This window comes from Neopelma chrysocephalum, unplaced genomic scaffold, assembly GCF_003984885.1.
Source record: "Neopelma chrysocephalum unplaced genomic scaffold, ASM398488v2 Primary Assembly neopelma1_22b, whole genome shotgun sequence".
NCBI lineage: Eukaryota > Metazoa > Chordata > Aves > Passeriformes > Pipridae > Neopelma > Neopelma chrysocephalum.
The window spans coordinates 18716754-18732296 of record NW_020897690.1 but is presented as its reverse complement, the minus strand read 5'-3'; the positions used below and the strand labels follow the sequence as shown (position 1 = coordinate 18732296).

The 15543-nt window shown below is 37.4% G+C and overlaps 1 protein-coding gene across 12 annotated transcripts in view; it reads left to right on the top strand.

The window, feature by feature from the left end:
• CTNND2 (catenin delta 2) overlaps positions 1-15543 on the top strand; it is a 645784-nt gene that overhangs the window by 552666 nt on the left and 77575 nt on the right. For all 12 annotated transcript variants that reach the window (XM_027681495.1, XM_027681470.1, XM_027681446.1 and 9 more), the window contains one exon: positions 9674-9847. In XM_027681495.1, the coding sequence (XP_027537296.1) occupies positions 9674-9847 (174 nt within the window). The remainder of the gene's footprint in view (positions 1-9673; positions 9848-15543) is intronic.

The window sequence follows — 15543 nt, the reverse complement described above, 5'->3', positions numbered from 1 at the left end:
ATTGTTGTATCAGTACACACACTAAATAGCAATAAGAATGGCTACTGCTTTATGAGCTTTTCTAGATGGCCTGTACTGGCAGCAGGTAATTTTCCATCTCTTCCTACACTTAGTCACTTTCTTGCATTTTAATTTATTTCTGTTTCAGATTGCTCAAAGAAAATATGTGTTTGAGTAAGCAATTAGGTCCACTGGGTATTTGAATAAATTATGTAAACTGGTACTGAAAATATTCATGAGTTCATAAAGCCAAATTGTGTTAATGTGGAAAAGTTATAGGAACATTAATAAGCTAAAATTTGGTTACTGGAAAATGCAGCGCTCCTGACTAGTAAGACTTTAATTTCCCCTACTCTTCTAGTAAAACACTTCAGTCATCAGATAACTTGAATTTATTACGACCTTTTGTTTGTATTCCTGTATTAGTCTACAGTGAGATTAAAAATGCCAAAGCAAACTAATTTTACTCCATAAAGCAGACATCATCCATGTTCCTGAATTAACAGTTCTCACACGCTATGCTTGCATTTATTCAAGGTGCAAGAACAAAAAATAGCATGTCTGGATATGAATGAGTCACACTGCAACTCGTCTTGCTCTTTGATGCTCTGTTTATGAACGCATGCGCACACACACTATGCAAAGTCTTTTTTAAGTCTTCCTTTTATATTTCTTCTGTGACTTTTGGGTCTTGGATTCATACTTTTAACTGTGCAACTGACTGTTTCAATGTTCCTGTAAGGCTTCTCTTTACTTTAAAGGATCCCTGTAAAAGATCTTTCTCCTCCTCCAGGCCAAAGAACTAAGCTCTTTTGGCTGATTACCTTTGCAATGTACATTCTTCTGCCTGCTCTTAGATATCTTTTGTCTGTTTCTATGGGCGGTCGTTATCAGCACACAGCATGATAAAGGTCTCTTCAGAGCTGTTTGTGTTTCCCTAGCTGAAGAGTTTTATATAAATTTTAAAATCCAAAGAGAAGTAAAACTATGCACATATTTTCAGGTTTATGATTACTAGGCTTTTCTGTGGCAAGGACATCAATTCCGGAACTGATTTTGTGGTGCAAAGGACTGCTTTGCCTTACAAATGTCAGAAATAGTTTTTCTAATGATTTTTCTTCTTTCATGTAATTTCTTTTAAATCTGGACAGTGTATGTTATCTTGCCATATACAGGTTCTCACATGTGGATATTATTTAGTTTAGAAATTGTAAGGAGGCCTGGTGAGCCTTATGCAGGTTATTTTCATCCCATGATCCTTGATTGTTACTGACCATACCAAATGTTTTGAAGTATATTATCAAGTTAATATATTATCAAGTTAACTAGAATGTCACTAAAAACAATAGCAGTGAGATCACCATGCTAGAAACAGCTCTTCCAGGTTACTATCAGAAGTGGAACAGCAAAACAATGTTTTTCAAGTAACTGTGCATTTATATTAATAGCATAGAGCAACTCAAACTGTGGTAAGGGTAAATGGAAGTTTTTTGACCATTTATTTTGCAAAAATAAGTACACAAGTATATTCAGAGGCTTTTTTTTATGGAAGCCATCTTGTCCAATTGTGTAAAAAAAAAATGTTTTTTCTGCTTCTTTGGCTCTGTCACTGTCTTGAGGTTTTTCAGGACCACCTGTAGATTCACACTACTGAAAAGAAGGAATAACTGGAAACCCACATCATTATCTTCTTCTAGACTGTGTTGCAGGCAGGAATACCCTGTTTGCTATTTCTCTGTGTGTCAAGAAAAATCAGTATTCTTGGATGTTTTGGGGGATTTTTTTTTTCCAGGCAATAGTCCCTAACAACAGGATCATATTGATTTCCCCAGTTTAGTTAGATTTCACCCATCTGTGCTAAGCTCATCAAAACCTTCTGCAGGAGGATTATTTTCCCATATCCTTTCACCATACATTTTCTCCCTATGTGCTGACTGCAGCCCTGTGTATTGCACATGTACCTGTTTTTTTTACAGTAATCTCATTGTTTTTCTTCGAGACTTTTAAATGTTTCCAAGTAATGCCTTTCATAATCTCTTTTCAATTGCAATGCTTAAGCTGTTACCTGCTGCTTATTCTGTCCCTCAGAACAGATCTCGTGCTCTCCTTGGGATGCTATTTTTAGAGTGCTCATTCCTTTAAGTGTCTCAGCAGCTAAGCTTTTGCGCTCTAAAATATCTTATAGTTCTGATGATCATGCTCATGATGGACAGTGTTTTACATGTAAATAATGAAGGAATGCCTATGGAATCTTCATAGAATGCAATGATTTACAACATCTGAAACACTGGAGGTGCTGCACACCACCATGGATTTGGAACCTGTGGAAGGAAAGTTCAGAGAAATGAAAGACGAGAAAGATATTAGAGTAATCAGTTATGCAGATGCCCATGAAGAGAGGGCACTGAGCTTCAGGCTACTTTTAATAGATCATTCACACTAGACAATACAAACCTAGATACCTGTCCAAAAAGTTCTTCACAAAAAAAGAACCAAATATTTCTTTGGGCTCATTATTATTGTCACTTGTAGATACACAAAATGGAGTTCAACCCTGAATTAAAACTTCAGTCATTTACCTGTGTGATTCCTTTAATATTTGAGAGTTTTGGCTTTCTGTCAGGCAAAGGTCAGGGCACAGACACATCTCTGAGCTGTGAGACCTCAGTACAGGGGAGTAGTATCCAGTCTGTGATTGCTACATTTTATATCCCCAGAAAGTATGTGTTGAGGGTAGAGGTATTGTTCCTTTTTTGGCAGTGCATGGGGTTTTTGAATAACAAAATTTCTGTTTCAGTCTTCCTCAGAGGGTAAGGCTTACAAAACTGGGGGGAAAAAAATGTTCAGATTTTAGTGAATGAAATCTTGATATTTTCCTATTACACTATTGCTATTACTTAGTTTCTCAAGTGTGTATTTTCTTGAACTCCTTTCATTTATGCATTTATGGGGGTTTCTTTTAATTTTTAGATAAAAGTGTCCAACACTACTAGTAGCAAAAGTACTGTAAATGAATAATAATGCCAGATGTATCAATTTAGACAAAGGATGTAGATGAAGCTGCAGTTTTCCATGCTTAAAAGAAAATCCCTTAAACAGCTAGGGAGTATGTTTGTTAAACCATAAAACAGGAGAAACTTGACATTTAAGTCACTTTCTCATTGGCTTTCTATATAATGAAAGTAAAGGTTAATTTCTTTGGTTTAGGATATAGGAAACAATTATCTCAATTTTTCTAGGTTGTGTTTCAGTCACAGGTAAGTCACTTGAAGAGAACAGAACTGAGTGGTAGTATAAAATGTGGCTTCTTTCAAAGGCCTTTCAAGAACAAACTGGAATTTATTTTTCATTAATGACATCAGTTGTCTATCCTAATGGCAATTTCTCTACATCTTGAAATCAAGAGATGTGTCTTTGTTCAAATCATAGTTGAGTCTAATGACGCCTTTCAAATTACTTTACTTAAGGACTTCCCTTAGGGTCACAGGAAACAGATGTTCTCCTCATTTCACAATAAAGGTGGGTGGTGTTGAAAGAACCTGCAGTCATTCCTCTCTTCAGTGGTTTACCAGAGCTCAGACAGGTTCCTGAGGCATCTGCTTTGTCACATAAATTGAATCCTAGAAGAGACCCAAACCTTTTAAAGATTTGCAGTAAAAGCTAGATATAGCATTGGTTTTAATTATGGAAAAACACCCATTATGTATATGTGTGGCACTATTTCATTTCTTTTCCTTTCTTCCCTAAGAAAAAAAAGGCTGACTTTTTGGCTTCATGCTCCTCTTAGGTTCCCCATCTGTGTTGTTCTTGTCAAATCAGAATCTAGCCCAAAGTCTGTTTTTTGATTGGAAGTGACACTTTTGAAATAAGCCTGACTTTCTTTTTCACCTTCTGTCAGGAGCCTGAAGGTATAACAGCAACATTTCAAGTTATATATCATTATGAATTGACTGGCACACCTCTTTAGCATGCTTGCTAAATGGCCTATAAATTCTTCTATCTAGGTGAAATAACAGGTTTAAGTCAATAGTATTTCAAAAAGAATAAAAAAACCCTGTCAGATAGGTCTTTTCATGTGATGAGACCACTATTTTACCAAGTGTACTTCAGTGCTCCTACCAAGCCATACCAAACTAATAAGCACAGAAACAGAGAAATGGTGGTGACTCCTGGTTTTAACTAATAATCTGAGATTAGAGATGAAAGGCTGTGTTGCCAGTATGCTCTTGCTCAGAAAGGGTACTATTTCTGCTTGTTGCTTTTTTGTCTTGCACAAGATGTTATGCCGAGTGTTGAGTAGCAAGAATCAACTATCTTAAGCAGCTCTTTACAGAGCTTCTTGACACGATTTCTGCTTTCTTGCTTGCCTACACAGTATCTTCACATATACTCTGTCAGCCTCTCAATATCATATATGACCAATTTGTTTTCAAAGTCAAAACTACAGGGTTATTGAATATAATTTGTATTTGCCATTTTGTGGGTTATACTGCAAAGCCAGTCAGCATCAGCTTCCTATGGAGAGGAGAGGTATGAGGAGAAGAGAATGTAGTGACATGCTAAGGACTGTTTTCGACTTCATCCTCCTTTATTTGGGAGGGATATGGTTTTAAGCAAAGACAAAATGCACAAAATAATATTTTTTCTGAGCTAAGCGTAATAACATCAAAAAGTTAAATAAAGGCATTGACAATTATTTTAAGAATATAATATATAATCTAAAGTAGAATTCAGATTTATTAGTATCTGAGATTAGTAATAATGATTCAATACATTGAAATGTTTTGAAAGCATTCCAACCACCTTTCCCATAATAGTAAACATTGTTGCATCAAACTGGGGAGGGTACCATTCTTTATGCAGTAAGTTCTGCCCTCTCCCACCATACTCCTGTAGTCTCTGTGTAAGCTGACACCTTCCCGTATATTCACCATCTTTATTTAGGCCTGGATGTCTAAATTGAAGTTTGACTTGATGTAAATAGTGGCATTCCTGCCTCCTTTGTATCAGGTGCATGGGTTCTCGTTGTCCTTGAAAGCAAGTTCTGTGATTTTGATGAATTTCTGTTGCTAAATTTTCAATTTCTGCTCTTGATGGCATTGGCCAATGGATTTCTTGGTTTCCAAAAGAGATTATTGGACTGACATGTCTAGGGACACCTGGCATAGACTGTTGCAACCACTAAGACATGCAGAGTGAGATATAAGTGTCCTTTTAGGGGGCCTGTTAGTTTAAAAGTCTTTGGCATTTCAAAAATGCTTTTAATGAGCACCCTGTAATTGCTGATATGAATTTTGTCACTGCTGGTACAAAGAGCATAGCTACAGCGTTACCAAACTATCTCAAATGTCTAGAGTCATTGGAGAGAGGTCTGGATGGCTTTAGACCTTGCTGGGTTTTGTTTTAATTTTTTCCTAGACGTTCTTTTTTTTAGTAGTGATATTTTACACAGATTGGGGAAAGGGAGTGTTCATATTTAACACATTAAAATTAAATACTGTTGTTTTGTTATCACAGGAAAACCTATTGTCCTGTGATACCTTTATAATAGTAAACCCCACCAACTGAAGATTGTTAGTATAAAAAGTAAAATTTTGAGAGTGTCCTTCTCTTACAGAGTTGAAGCCTTCCCTGGTATTCAGTACAATTGCACTATAAATGTAGATTTGCTTTCATTAAAATGAGAAAGGTAGTGGTAGATAGTCTGTTGTGTAGCACAGGAGAGCATCTCAATGAGTTATCTTTTTCTCCTCTCAAAGTTCCTTAGTAATATGAAAACTTTGATAATTTTATTAAAGTACTCCTATTCTTAAAAGTCTGTTATTCTTAAAAGATCTTGGTATTTGTCTTTTTATTTTTCTTGACTTTAATCCTTTCTTTGCACCAGTCTCAGGAAATGAGAGATTTGTATCTCACCCACGTAACAAACAGTTTGTCAGCTTCAACAACAATATATGTGTGTAATTTCAGCTGAAGGAGGGAAGCCTGGAAGGAATATTTTTTTATGACTTTTTTCCTCTTTAGCATAAGCTACGAAGAGTAATTGCATGTAGTTGTTCTCATTCTTCTACCACAGCCCCAGTCTGTCTCAAATAGACCTTGCTGATCATTCCTGTTGGTCTGCAACGATACAGTAACTGTTCCAGTAATTTAGTGAGTAGTTGTTAAGCACACTGCCTCAGTTCATTAATATTGAGCAATGTGAACTGCAAAGCAACTACTGCCATGCCTTAACCACCATTTCAGATAGAGTCTAATACCAGTTTGAGGAAAACTTTTTTTTTTGCTCAGGCAACCGATGTTTATATTTATAAAATACAAAATAAATGGATGAAGATGAAAATGAAATCCTCCTTTGCAATAGCTTTTTTCTGACCTGTCTCAGCTCTACATGCCCTGCAACAGTTGGGATGTACAGCTGCAGGCACTTGTCTCAGCTACACAAAAGGTGCCAGAAGCCAAGCCCTTCAGTGAAGGGGCTGTAATAGGCGCAGCAGGTACGTTATGCAGGTGTCATGATTTAACCCCAGCCGGCAACTAAGCCCACGTAACCACTTGTTCACTCTCCCTCAGTGGGATGGGGGAGAGGATCAGAAGGGTAAAACTGAGAAAACTTGTGGGTTGAGATAAAGGCATTTTAATGAGGAAAGCAGAAGGCACACACGCAAGCAAAGCAAAGGAAGGAGTTCATTCATCACTTTCCACTGGTAGGTACGTGTTCATCCATCCCCAGGAAAGCAGGGCTCCATCACATGTAATGGTGATTTAGGAGGATGAAGGCCATCGCTCCAAATGTCTTCCCCCAGTTTATATTCTGAGCATGTCACCATATGGTATGGAATATCCCTTTGGTCCGTTGGAGTCACCTGTGCTGACTGTGTCCCCTCTCAGTATTTTGTGCACCCCCAGCCTCCTCACTGATGGAGCGGGGTGAGGAGCAGAAAAAGCCTTGATGCTGTGTCAGCATTATTCAGCAGTTACTTAAACATCCCTGAGTAATCAATGCTGTTTCCAGCCCAAATCCAAAACATACTCCCATACCAACTACTGTGAAGATAATTAACTCTACGCCAGCCAAAACCAGCACAGCATGGTTAGCAGTAACACCTTCCCTATGCATGTCACTCAGCTGCTCTGGGCACACACACCACATCTGAAGAACAGTGCTGGACATCTTCCAGTGTCACTGAATTTCCTGTGCCTTCACTGCACATGCATGTGTGGTACCAAAGATTTTCATCGTTATTACACGGACCCTGAGGCATCACAGTGTCTTGAGAGAAAGGTCTTCCCTCACAGCTGGTGATAAATTAATGCAATCATGCTAAAAGTGAGTTGCAAGAAGGGCAGGGAAATGGGGTAATATTTCTCACTTGTTTTTTTTAATGTTTTCTCATTACTGGGTAGAATGGCAAAACAACATTAAATATTAATTTATCTGCTAGATCATTTCTAGTGCTGTATATGTAGCAGCACAGCATGAACATATATATACAGCTCTATTTATATCAGCTGATTTTAAGTAGTCCTTGGGCTTATAAGAGTGTAAACATGTGAGCTTAAAAACAAAATATACACCCACATATGCACAAAAAAGGTATTGGGTAGATCTGCACTTTATGTACTTTGTCCTTGAAATAATATAGTAAATACCCTGTGCAAACATTTTTCAGTTGCATAATGAGTCCATAATTCGTGCAAATAGTAATGTAACGAGTGAAGACCTGAATTGGTGCCCTTGGACATCGCAAGTCTTTTCATTAGTGGGCTTGCTAAGGTACAAAGCCTAAACCTGGTTTGAGGTCAAATTTGACCTGTAAGATATGTTTCTCATTTGTTTTCCAAAAAAATCTGACAGTGCAAATGATTGAATTCCGAGAGTTAAAATAAGAAGCAGGCTTTAATGTATTTTTTATAAGCTGAAGAGAACTGATTTCTGGCAAGGCTGATGATTTATAAGGAGGAAAAAGGAGAACTGAGTCACATGCAGTGAAAACAACCTATTGGTTTAAAAACAGAAATGTACTAAAAATTTCAAAGGCACAGCCCTATAATAGTGTCATTTAAAAGCATTGTTTCTCCAGATGACATTTGTCCTCTAGTTTCTCAACCATCGCTGGGTATTGCTATGCCAGTTCTTTAAACTATGGTAACATTTGTCCAGTGTAGTGAGTTTCATACCTGAGCAGCTTTCTGATTTTCGGTAACTGCTCATGTGTATTAAATGGTCCCACTAGCTTTCCACTTTGGTGTTTGGTCTGCTTTAATTTAGAAAAAAATAGTGTTTTTCATTCTCAATGGTAGTAATCTCACAAAACCTTGTTAAAATTGTGTTAGTTGTTATTAGGTATTATTGTGCCTTGAGCTATGTGTATATTTTTAAAGTTATCTTAAGTAAAATGATGATTGATACTTCCTCAAAGCAAGGGATTCTAGGTCTTTCCCAGTGAAAGTATTGTTGTGCTATTTGACTCATTCCTAGTTAAATTGTTGCAGATCTAAACAAGGAGTTCATTTGACTTATGCTATCTTTGTATGTGTAGTATATGTTTAATGTTATGATACAGATTTTTTATCTACATAATCACAATAAGCTGTAACCCACACCATTATAAGGTTTACTTTTTATTGTATGATGCACTCTGGACATGTCAGAGGTGTTAGACAAGATATTTTATAAAAAAGTTGAGGTTTGTTCCTAACAGTGGCAGTAGGGCCGTGAATTATTTAAATCCCCTTGTCTGTACAAAGCACAACAAAATATACAATAAGTATATAGATAGAAATCCCATTTAAAATTTTATTGAAAGTACATTCCACATCTTACTTTTGTTTAAAAGGGAAAAAAAAAGTCCATGCATTTTCTGTTAAGATGTTTCATGCTTAGGTGCAAGCATTGTGTGTTCCACTGGAGAGGTGAATCTCTGTTCTCCTGGAATAAAGTTTTTCTTCCTGGTAAGACAGGGTTTTGTGCAATAGCCTACTTGTTATCCAGGTTTTAATACTGCACTTTTTGAATATCAGACTTGGGTTGTTTTCCTGGCAAAACTCTGTATGTGATGAGAGGAAGAGTCTGTTTTATGAGAGGTAGTTCTACCAATTGCATTGAAGTCTCAGACTGTATGGCTGGCTGGCTGAAAATCTCCTGCACTCATACTGTGAGAAGCCAGAAGATATTGTACAGTTGAGGAAGATTTTTCACACTTGTACCTTCATGGGATGGAGGGCTCATGGCCTTGAATGATTTAGTTTTTCCATAGGAGCATTTTGTGTTGTTTTTCCCCTCATGAGAAGAGAGAGATTGCAGAGAACTAAGCAGGATGCGAAAAGGGAGAATCTCTTCTTCCCATGCAAGTTCTAGATTTGCCTCTTAAGATATGTTCACTGGGCTTCTGTTCCCACTCAAAAAAATAAAGGCAGTGAAAAGTGATTTTGTTATGTCTGCTAGCTAAAACATTATGATTTCTGCCAATGTTATAGCTCGTCTGTAAGGAATGTTGGGTAGGAAATTTGGTTTCTCTATGAAGTCACATGATGTGCAAAAATTGAGAACAGCTGTTTATTGACAGATGCCTTCACATGTGCAGACATAGATGTTATAGCTTCAGCCGAGGCAATTCTCAAGTATGTTTCACTGTTCCTTACTGACAATCTGATTTGTATTTTCCGACAGTGGGATGGTGTAGGACCTCTCCCAGACTGTGCAGAACCACCCAAAGGAATCCAGATGCTGTGGCACCCTTCAATAGTCAAACCCTACCTCACACTTCTTTCTGAGTGCTCAAATCCAGATACGCTGGAGGGGGCAGCAGGGGCACTACAGAATTTGGCTGCTGGGAGTTGGAAGGTAGGAATATTAACCCAATATGTATTTCCGTTTCAATTCAGAAGCAACCCTACAAATGACAGCAGACTGGTGATATAATGTATCTAAATGCCTCTGGTAGTGGAATAACCTCCTATTTTCACAGAACTATCTGCAGTCAAATTTGAGATATTTTAAGTCTTAGGTAGTCATTTCATAGCGAATGTCAGCGTACAGCAGCGAAGATTACATTGGTCAAGTCAAGTATGAAAAATTGCCACTGAAAACCAATACCCAAATGAGGAGGAACAGTTCTTTATGAATCTGGGTGACAGAGCCATGAAAAGATAAGCCAAAAATGCTACCAGTGGCAATCAAATGAAACCATATTGTTTTGTCACTGCAGAAGCTGGTTAATATTCTGTCTCTTAGGAGAAACCAGAGCACAGCAGAGCAAGATATAAATGTTGTGGCACCAACACAAATAATCTTTCCATCTACTTTTTTTAAAAGTAAGACAATAAAATACATCAGCAATATGGTTAAATATGTACTATGAGCAGGGAGATGCTCAATCAAGCCACTTTGTTTCAGCTAATCCTACTTTTCAATTATATTCAAAAGATCCATTTTTCTCTCTTGTGTTATTTGCAGTAAGAAAATGCTTCCAAATTTAGAACAGATGAGTAAAATTCAAGATAACATTGAGCTTGGTTTACTTTTTAGGGCAATTCCTTCATTACTTTCCTGATGGTAAACTGGTTTAATTGGATGAAAGTACTAACTATCTAATCCTGTGGTGTAACTATAATGCATTGATTTAACTCTCAGCAGGAATTTTTCTCATTTACTATGAAAACACTCATGTATGTGGAAATGCAGTTATCAAAGTTATGTTGCAGAAGGTATCCTGTTGGGGTTTAGGCAGTTGGGCATGTGATATGTAAATACCAATGTAATAAGGCATTAATTTTGAAATGTGAACGCTGACACTAAGAAATCGGGTTTTTTTTCCCATGAAGTTCTATGGGAAGTTGGGTTAGCGCATTCACTAAATCTTCGGAGGCATGTGATTTTGGATATTTTTAGAATTGTGTTCCACCAAACTTATGTTTTTGACTGTTGCATTCAATGACATGTGAAATGATTTTTTAACAAAGTATGTGTCCATTGATTTTTGTCCTATGAAGTGCTATGTAAATACTGTGCCTGAAAATCATTATCCTTTTATTATTCTCATATTGTAGACCACATCAGATTGTGTAATCCTGGCATAGAAACACAATAAATGTCTTCTATCCGTCTGGGAATGGGTGTAGCCCTGCTCCAAGTGAGAAAACAATGCATGCATATTTTCCAGGACTTAATAGAAGTGCTAAAACCCAAGTGGTGCCCCTTCTCCCATTTCTAATAAAGCTGTATACCTATCATCCTTTAGTTGGCAGAAGTGTATAGGGAGAGGAAGGAAGGCTCTGCAGAGCTCTTTGGCAAGTGGTGGCTTAGAAAAACTGTTTTGAACTTTAATACTGTCTGTGCTGATACCATGGGAAAAGCTCAGTTGTTCTCGTATTGCTCTATTTTTCTAAAGATTCACCAATTCTATTACAAGGGATGTGCAGACACAGAATGAATATCCTTAATTTCACATGTCATACTAGCCATTTTTGTGAGGGGAGTAATCCTCTTTGGGGATTACATAAGCATTGATGTTTCCACCTTTTGACCTCTCCTTTCCACTGCTGCAGTCTAGATATAAAATAACTGAAATAAAAGATAGAAAATTATTAAAAGAAGAGGTTATTCCTAAGGGAGATTTTAATTTTTTTAGATCCTCCAAGAAACTGTAATTGTATAAAGAATGGAAGAAAATTTTTTTTTTTTTTACTTGAAATCTTTCAAGAAGAACTTTATGATGGACTGAAAGAGAGAAGAAGAGCAAACTGCATGAAAATAAATACTGTTGCAGTTAATATTAATAGCAATATCAGTTGTGGGCTTTTTCTAATTAGCATTATTTTAATGCCAGGGGAATCTGAGAATATTTGAGGCACACAGTGCACCAGATATGCTCACACACTACTGAAGATACAGTCTCTTCTGAAAAAAAATACAGCACAGTTGATATACTTGCATAATTCTTTCCTAGCTGTTTCACCCTTTTGGTTCCTCTGGTACAAAGCTGTTTAATCCTCTTGGGTGACCAAGAGGTAACGTTTTTAACACAGGCAGTGCTTAGCCAATGCTATTACAGAGGGAAAGTGAGCTGATAAAAGGAAGCCTGAATAATTTTTTAAAAATAAAAAGTTGTGTAGGGGATTTAGATATATGTCTGCCACTGGAATTAACAGATGATATGTGTCTAAATCCCTTAGACTACTTTCAAGAATTTCAGACGCAAAAAGAAAGTAGTAGTATGTAGCTTTAAGGATTAATAGCTCAGAGAGGCTAAAAGTTTTCATTATTTCAGGGAATATAGTTTCTCAGTGATACATACACACAAAATCAACACATGCACATAGTGAAACATAATCTGTAGAACATTTTTAGCACTGCTTCAGTTGCAGGAATTCCTTATAAAGCCAAATATTAACATAAAAGAAAAAGTGTCACATACGTATATTTGCATACAATTTTTCTGTGTCAAAATGAAACATTTGGACTAAGGCCTTGCCATATATTACCCATCTGCAAAGTAAAACTTGGGTTTTTTTTAAAATGACTAATACGATACTTGGTCCGTGCAATTATTATTAGAACAAAGAGAATCTATAATGAATCAGAAAAGGAGCATCTTGGTAACAAGTATATTAACAGGTCCACATGAAAGTTTATCAATAAAACAGGATACTGATTTTGAGGTGTGAGAAAGAATATTTTCAATGTGAAAATTTAACCTGACATAGATCACAACTGTGTATGTTTACTTTGGTGTATATTCTGGTTCTGAAGAAGATTTGACAGTTTATATACAAAGCAGAACTCATTTTGGAAGGGGCTGTTCCAGATGAGCATGGACATTGGTTCATCTCACTATTCTGCATCGAAATGTTGTTACACAAGGACAACACTGGTATTGGAATCTGAAGGAGAAGAACCATCTCTGTCATGGAAAATTACATGCGTATGCTTACTGAGATCTCTTCTTTTATTCAGGTGCTTACTTGTTGCATCTATGCAAAATAGAAATGCTGTTCTGTAATAATATCTATGGAGACAGTCAAATATGTAAGCCTTTGGGGAAGATTGGACAAATTAAAGTTTACCACATCACTGCCAGGGTACCACTTAGTTTAAGGTCTAACTGCTGCCTTGCACAGTGCCCTGTGAAACCAGCACCAGGTCACTGCATGTCCGTATCCTGATGGGGTTGAAGACTGCTAGTGATACACACTCGAAGTACAGTGCCACCTGACAGCCTATGGGTCAGTTTGTCAGCACTGTACCTACATGCGCCTACCACCTTCTGCAAAACTCAGCTGATGCTTGAGGTTTCAGAATCACAGAATATTCTGAATTGGAAGGGACCCACAAGGATCATAGAGTCCAACTCTTAAGTGACTGGCCCAAAGAGGATCAAATCTATGACCTTGGTAATACTAGCACCATCCTCTAATCAACTGAGCTAATCTCAGAGTCTGTACCTGGGACTGGGTGGTTTTCTGTTTGAGGGAAGTCATTGCTTCCCAAAATATTTTATCATATCAAATCATAATCGTGGTAATTTCACTGTATCCTAAACATCCTGCAAGGCAGAAGGAGCAACATGTGAAAAGGATGGCTATTGGTTTGGGCTTTGCTTCCTTTCATTGCCACCCTGAGATATTTTCTTCAAAACATAGACTTTTTCTAATTATACTTAATATGAACTTGCATTTTAAAGCTGCTTAGAAATAGGAAATAAAAATCTTGGGAAAATATATTCCTCATCAATCTTAGCTGGAGTTTTCCCTAAACAAATAAAATTTGAGACGTTGCCTTTGGAAGCAGTGGAAATTCTTTACTTCCCATTAGGTAGTGACTTTTCATTGGGAGCTCTGTTAGTTATCTTTGCAACTTAATTTGAATTTAACCAAATTTGTGCAAAAATGCACAAATAAAACAAAAAATAGAGGATTTGCTGACAGCTATATTCTGAAGAAACTACCTGCTTATTAAGAAATCTCTCCCACTATAACCCTTGAAACCAGAAGTTCTTTCTACAACCTCATATCATTATTTATTTCAATACCTTGAATTAAAAAACTTACATGGTTTAAATGACAACAGTCATTCTGTAAAAGATGCTCTTTTTATATGTAGTCTGGCATCAGTATTTTTCCTCAGATGGTAAGAATAAAAGTGGCAAATTCTTTCTAGTTTTCACCTTGGTCAATAGGCTATTAATGCATTAAATCTCCTGAGCATGTAAAAACTTACATGCAAAATGTCCTAGAGTTAACAATGTCCAGAATCCAAGGTTATGTCCCTTCTGAACAAAATTAACCTCTCAGGCAGAAAGGAAATATTGGGACATTATTGGGATATTATGTCTGTCTGTATGTATCTGACATCTGACTTTAGGCTGATGTCAGTTTATTTGCCAGAGACGTTACCACAACACTGCCATACCTGTTGCTGTGAACTCATAGAATCATGAAAGAGCTGAGGTTGGCAGGGACCTCTGGAGGTGACCTGATCCAACCCCCTGCTTCAGCAAGGCCACCTAGACCCAGTTGCTTAGGACCATGTCCAGATGGTTTTCTGAATGTCTCAAAGAGGGGAGACTCCACAACCTCCACTGGCAACCTGTGCCAGTGCTCAGTCACCCTCACAGTGAAAAAGCAATTCCTGCTGTTCTGCAAAACTCCTGTGTTTCAGTCATTGCCCATTGCCTCTGTCCTACAATATTATCTTTTCTATTACATGCAGTTGATAACACAGTGTTGTCACCACAGGTAGAATTTCCTTAGTTTTGTGAAACACTTAAAATAATTTCTTCATTCTTGTGATCCTGTTTTGTTTTAAAATACTGTAATAACTTCTATAGGTAATACCTATCTTTTAAAACCAGGAAACAAGATCTACTGTGTTTCTACTGACAACATCATGGGTTACATTAGAACAGGTAGCACACCTGCTCCGGGCCTTGGTTAGTCCCATCTGTGCACCCAACCTTCTCTCTCAGTTACTTTTTTCCTGAGCTCCAGCCAGAGCTCTCTGTTCAGCCAGACTGGTGGTCTTCCCTACTGGATCATCTTTCAATGCTTGGGGATGACTTGTTCCTGTGTTTTTAAGACTTTCTTCTTGAAGAATGTCCAGCCTTCCTGGACTTCTTTGCCCTTCAGAACTGTCTCCCATGGGACTCTGTGAACCAATCTCCTAAACAGCCCAAAGTTTTGCCTCTGAAAGTCCAAGGAAGCAGTTCTGCTGATCCTCCTCCTTACCTATCCTTTGACTCTGTAACATGAGGAGCAAGTGCTGTTCTGTTTAAGTCGATGTCAGTTTCCTGAGACTGTAGCATTCCTTGGCTAATTCTTTCTAGCTCCGTTCCTTTCAGTTCCATTTTTGATCATACTCAGCAGGGAATAAGAAGGCTCTTTAGTTAGATAACTCAATGTCCTTGCCTTTGATCCCCAATATACGGGTACAATACCCAGTGAATGGGGTTTATGGGTCATTGGCCTGATCTCTTGAGATAGCTAGATGCTGTCTCAGTCTTTGTTCCTTAGACAAGCAACTGCATTGATTTTGTTAATTCT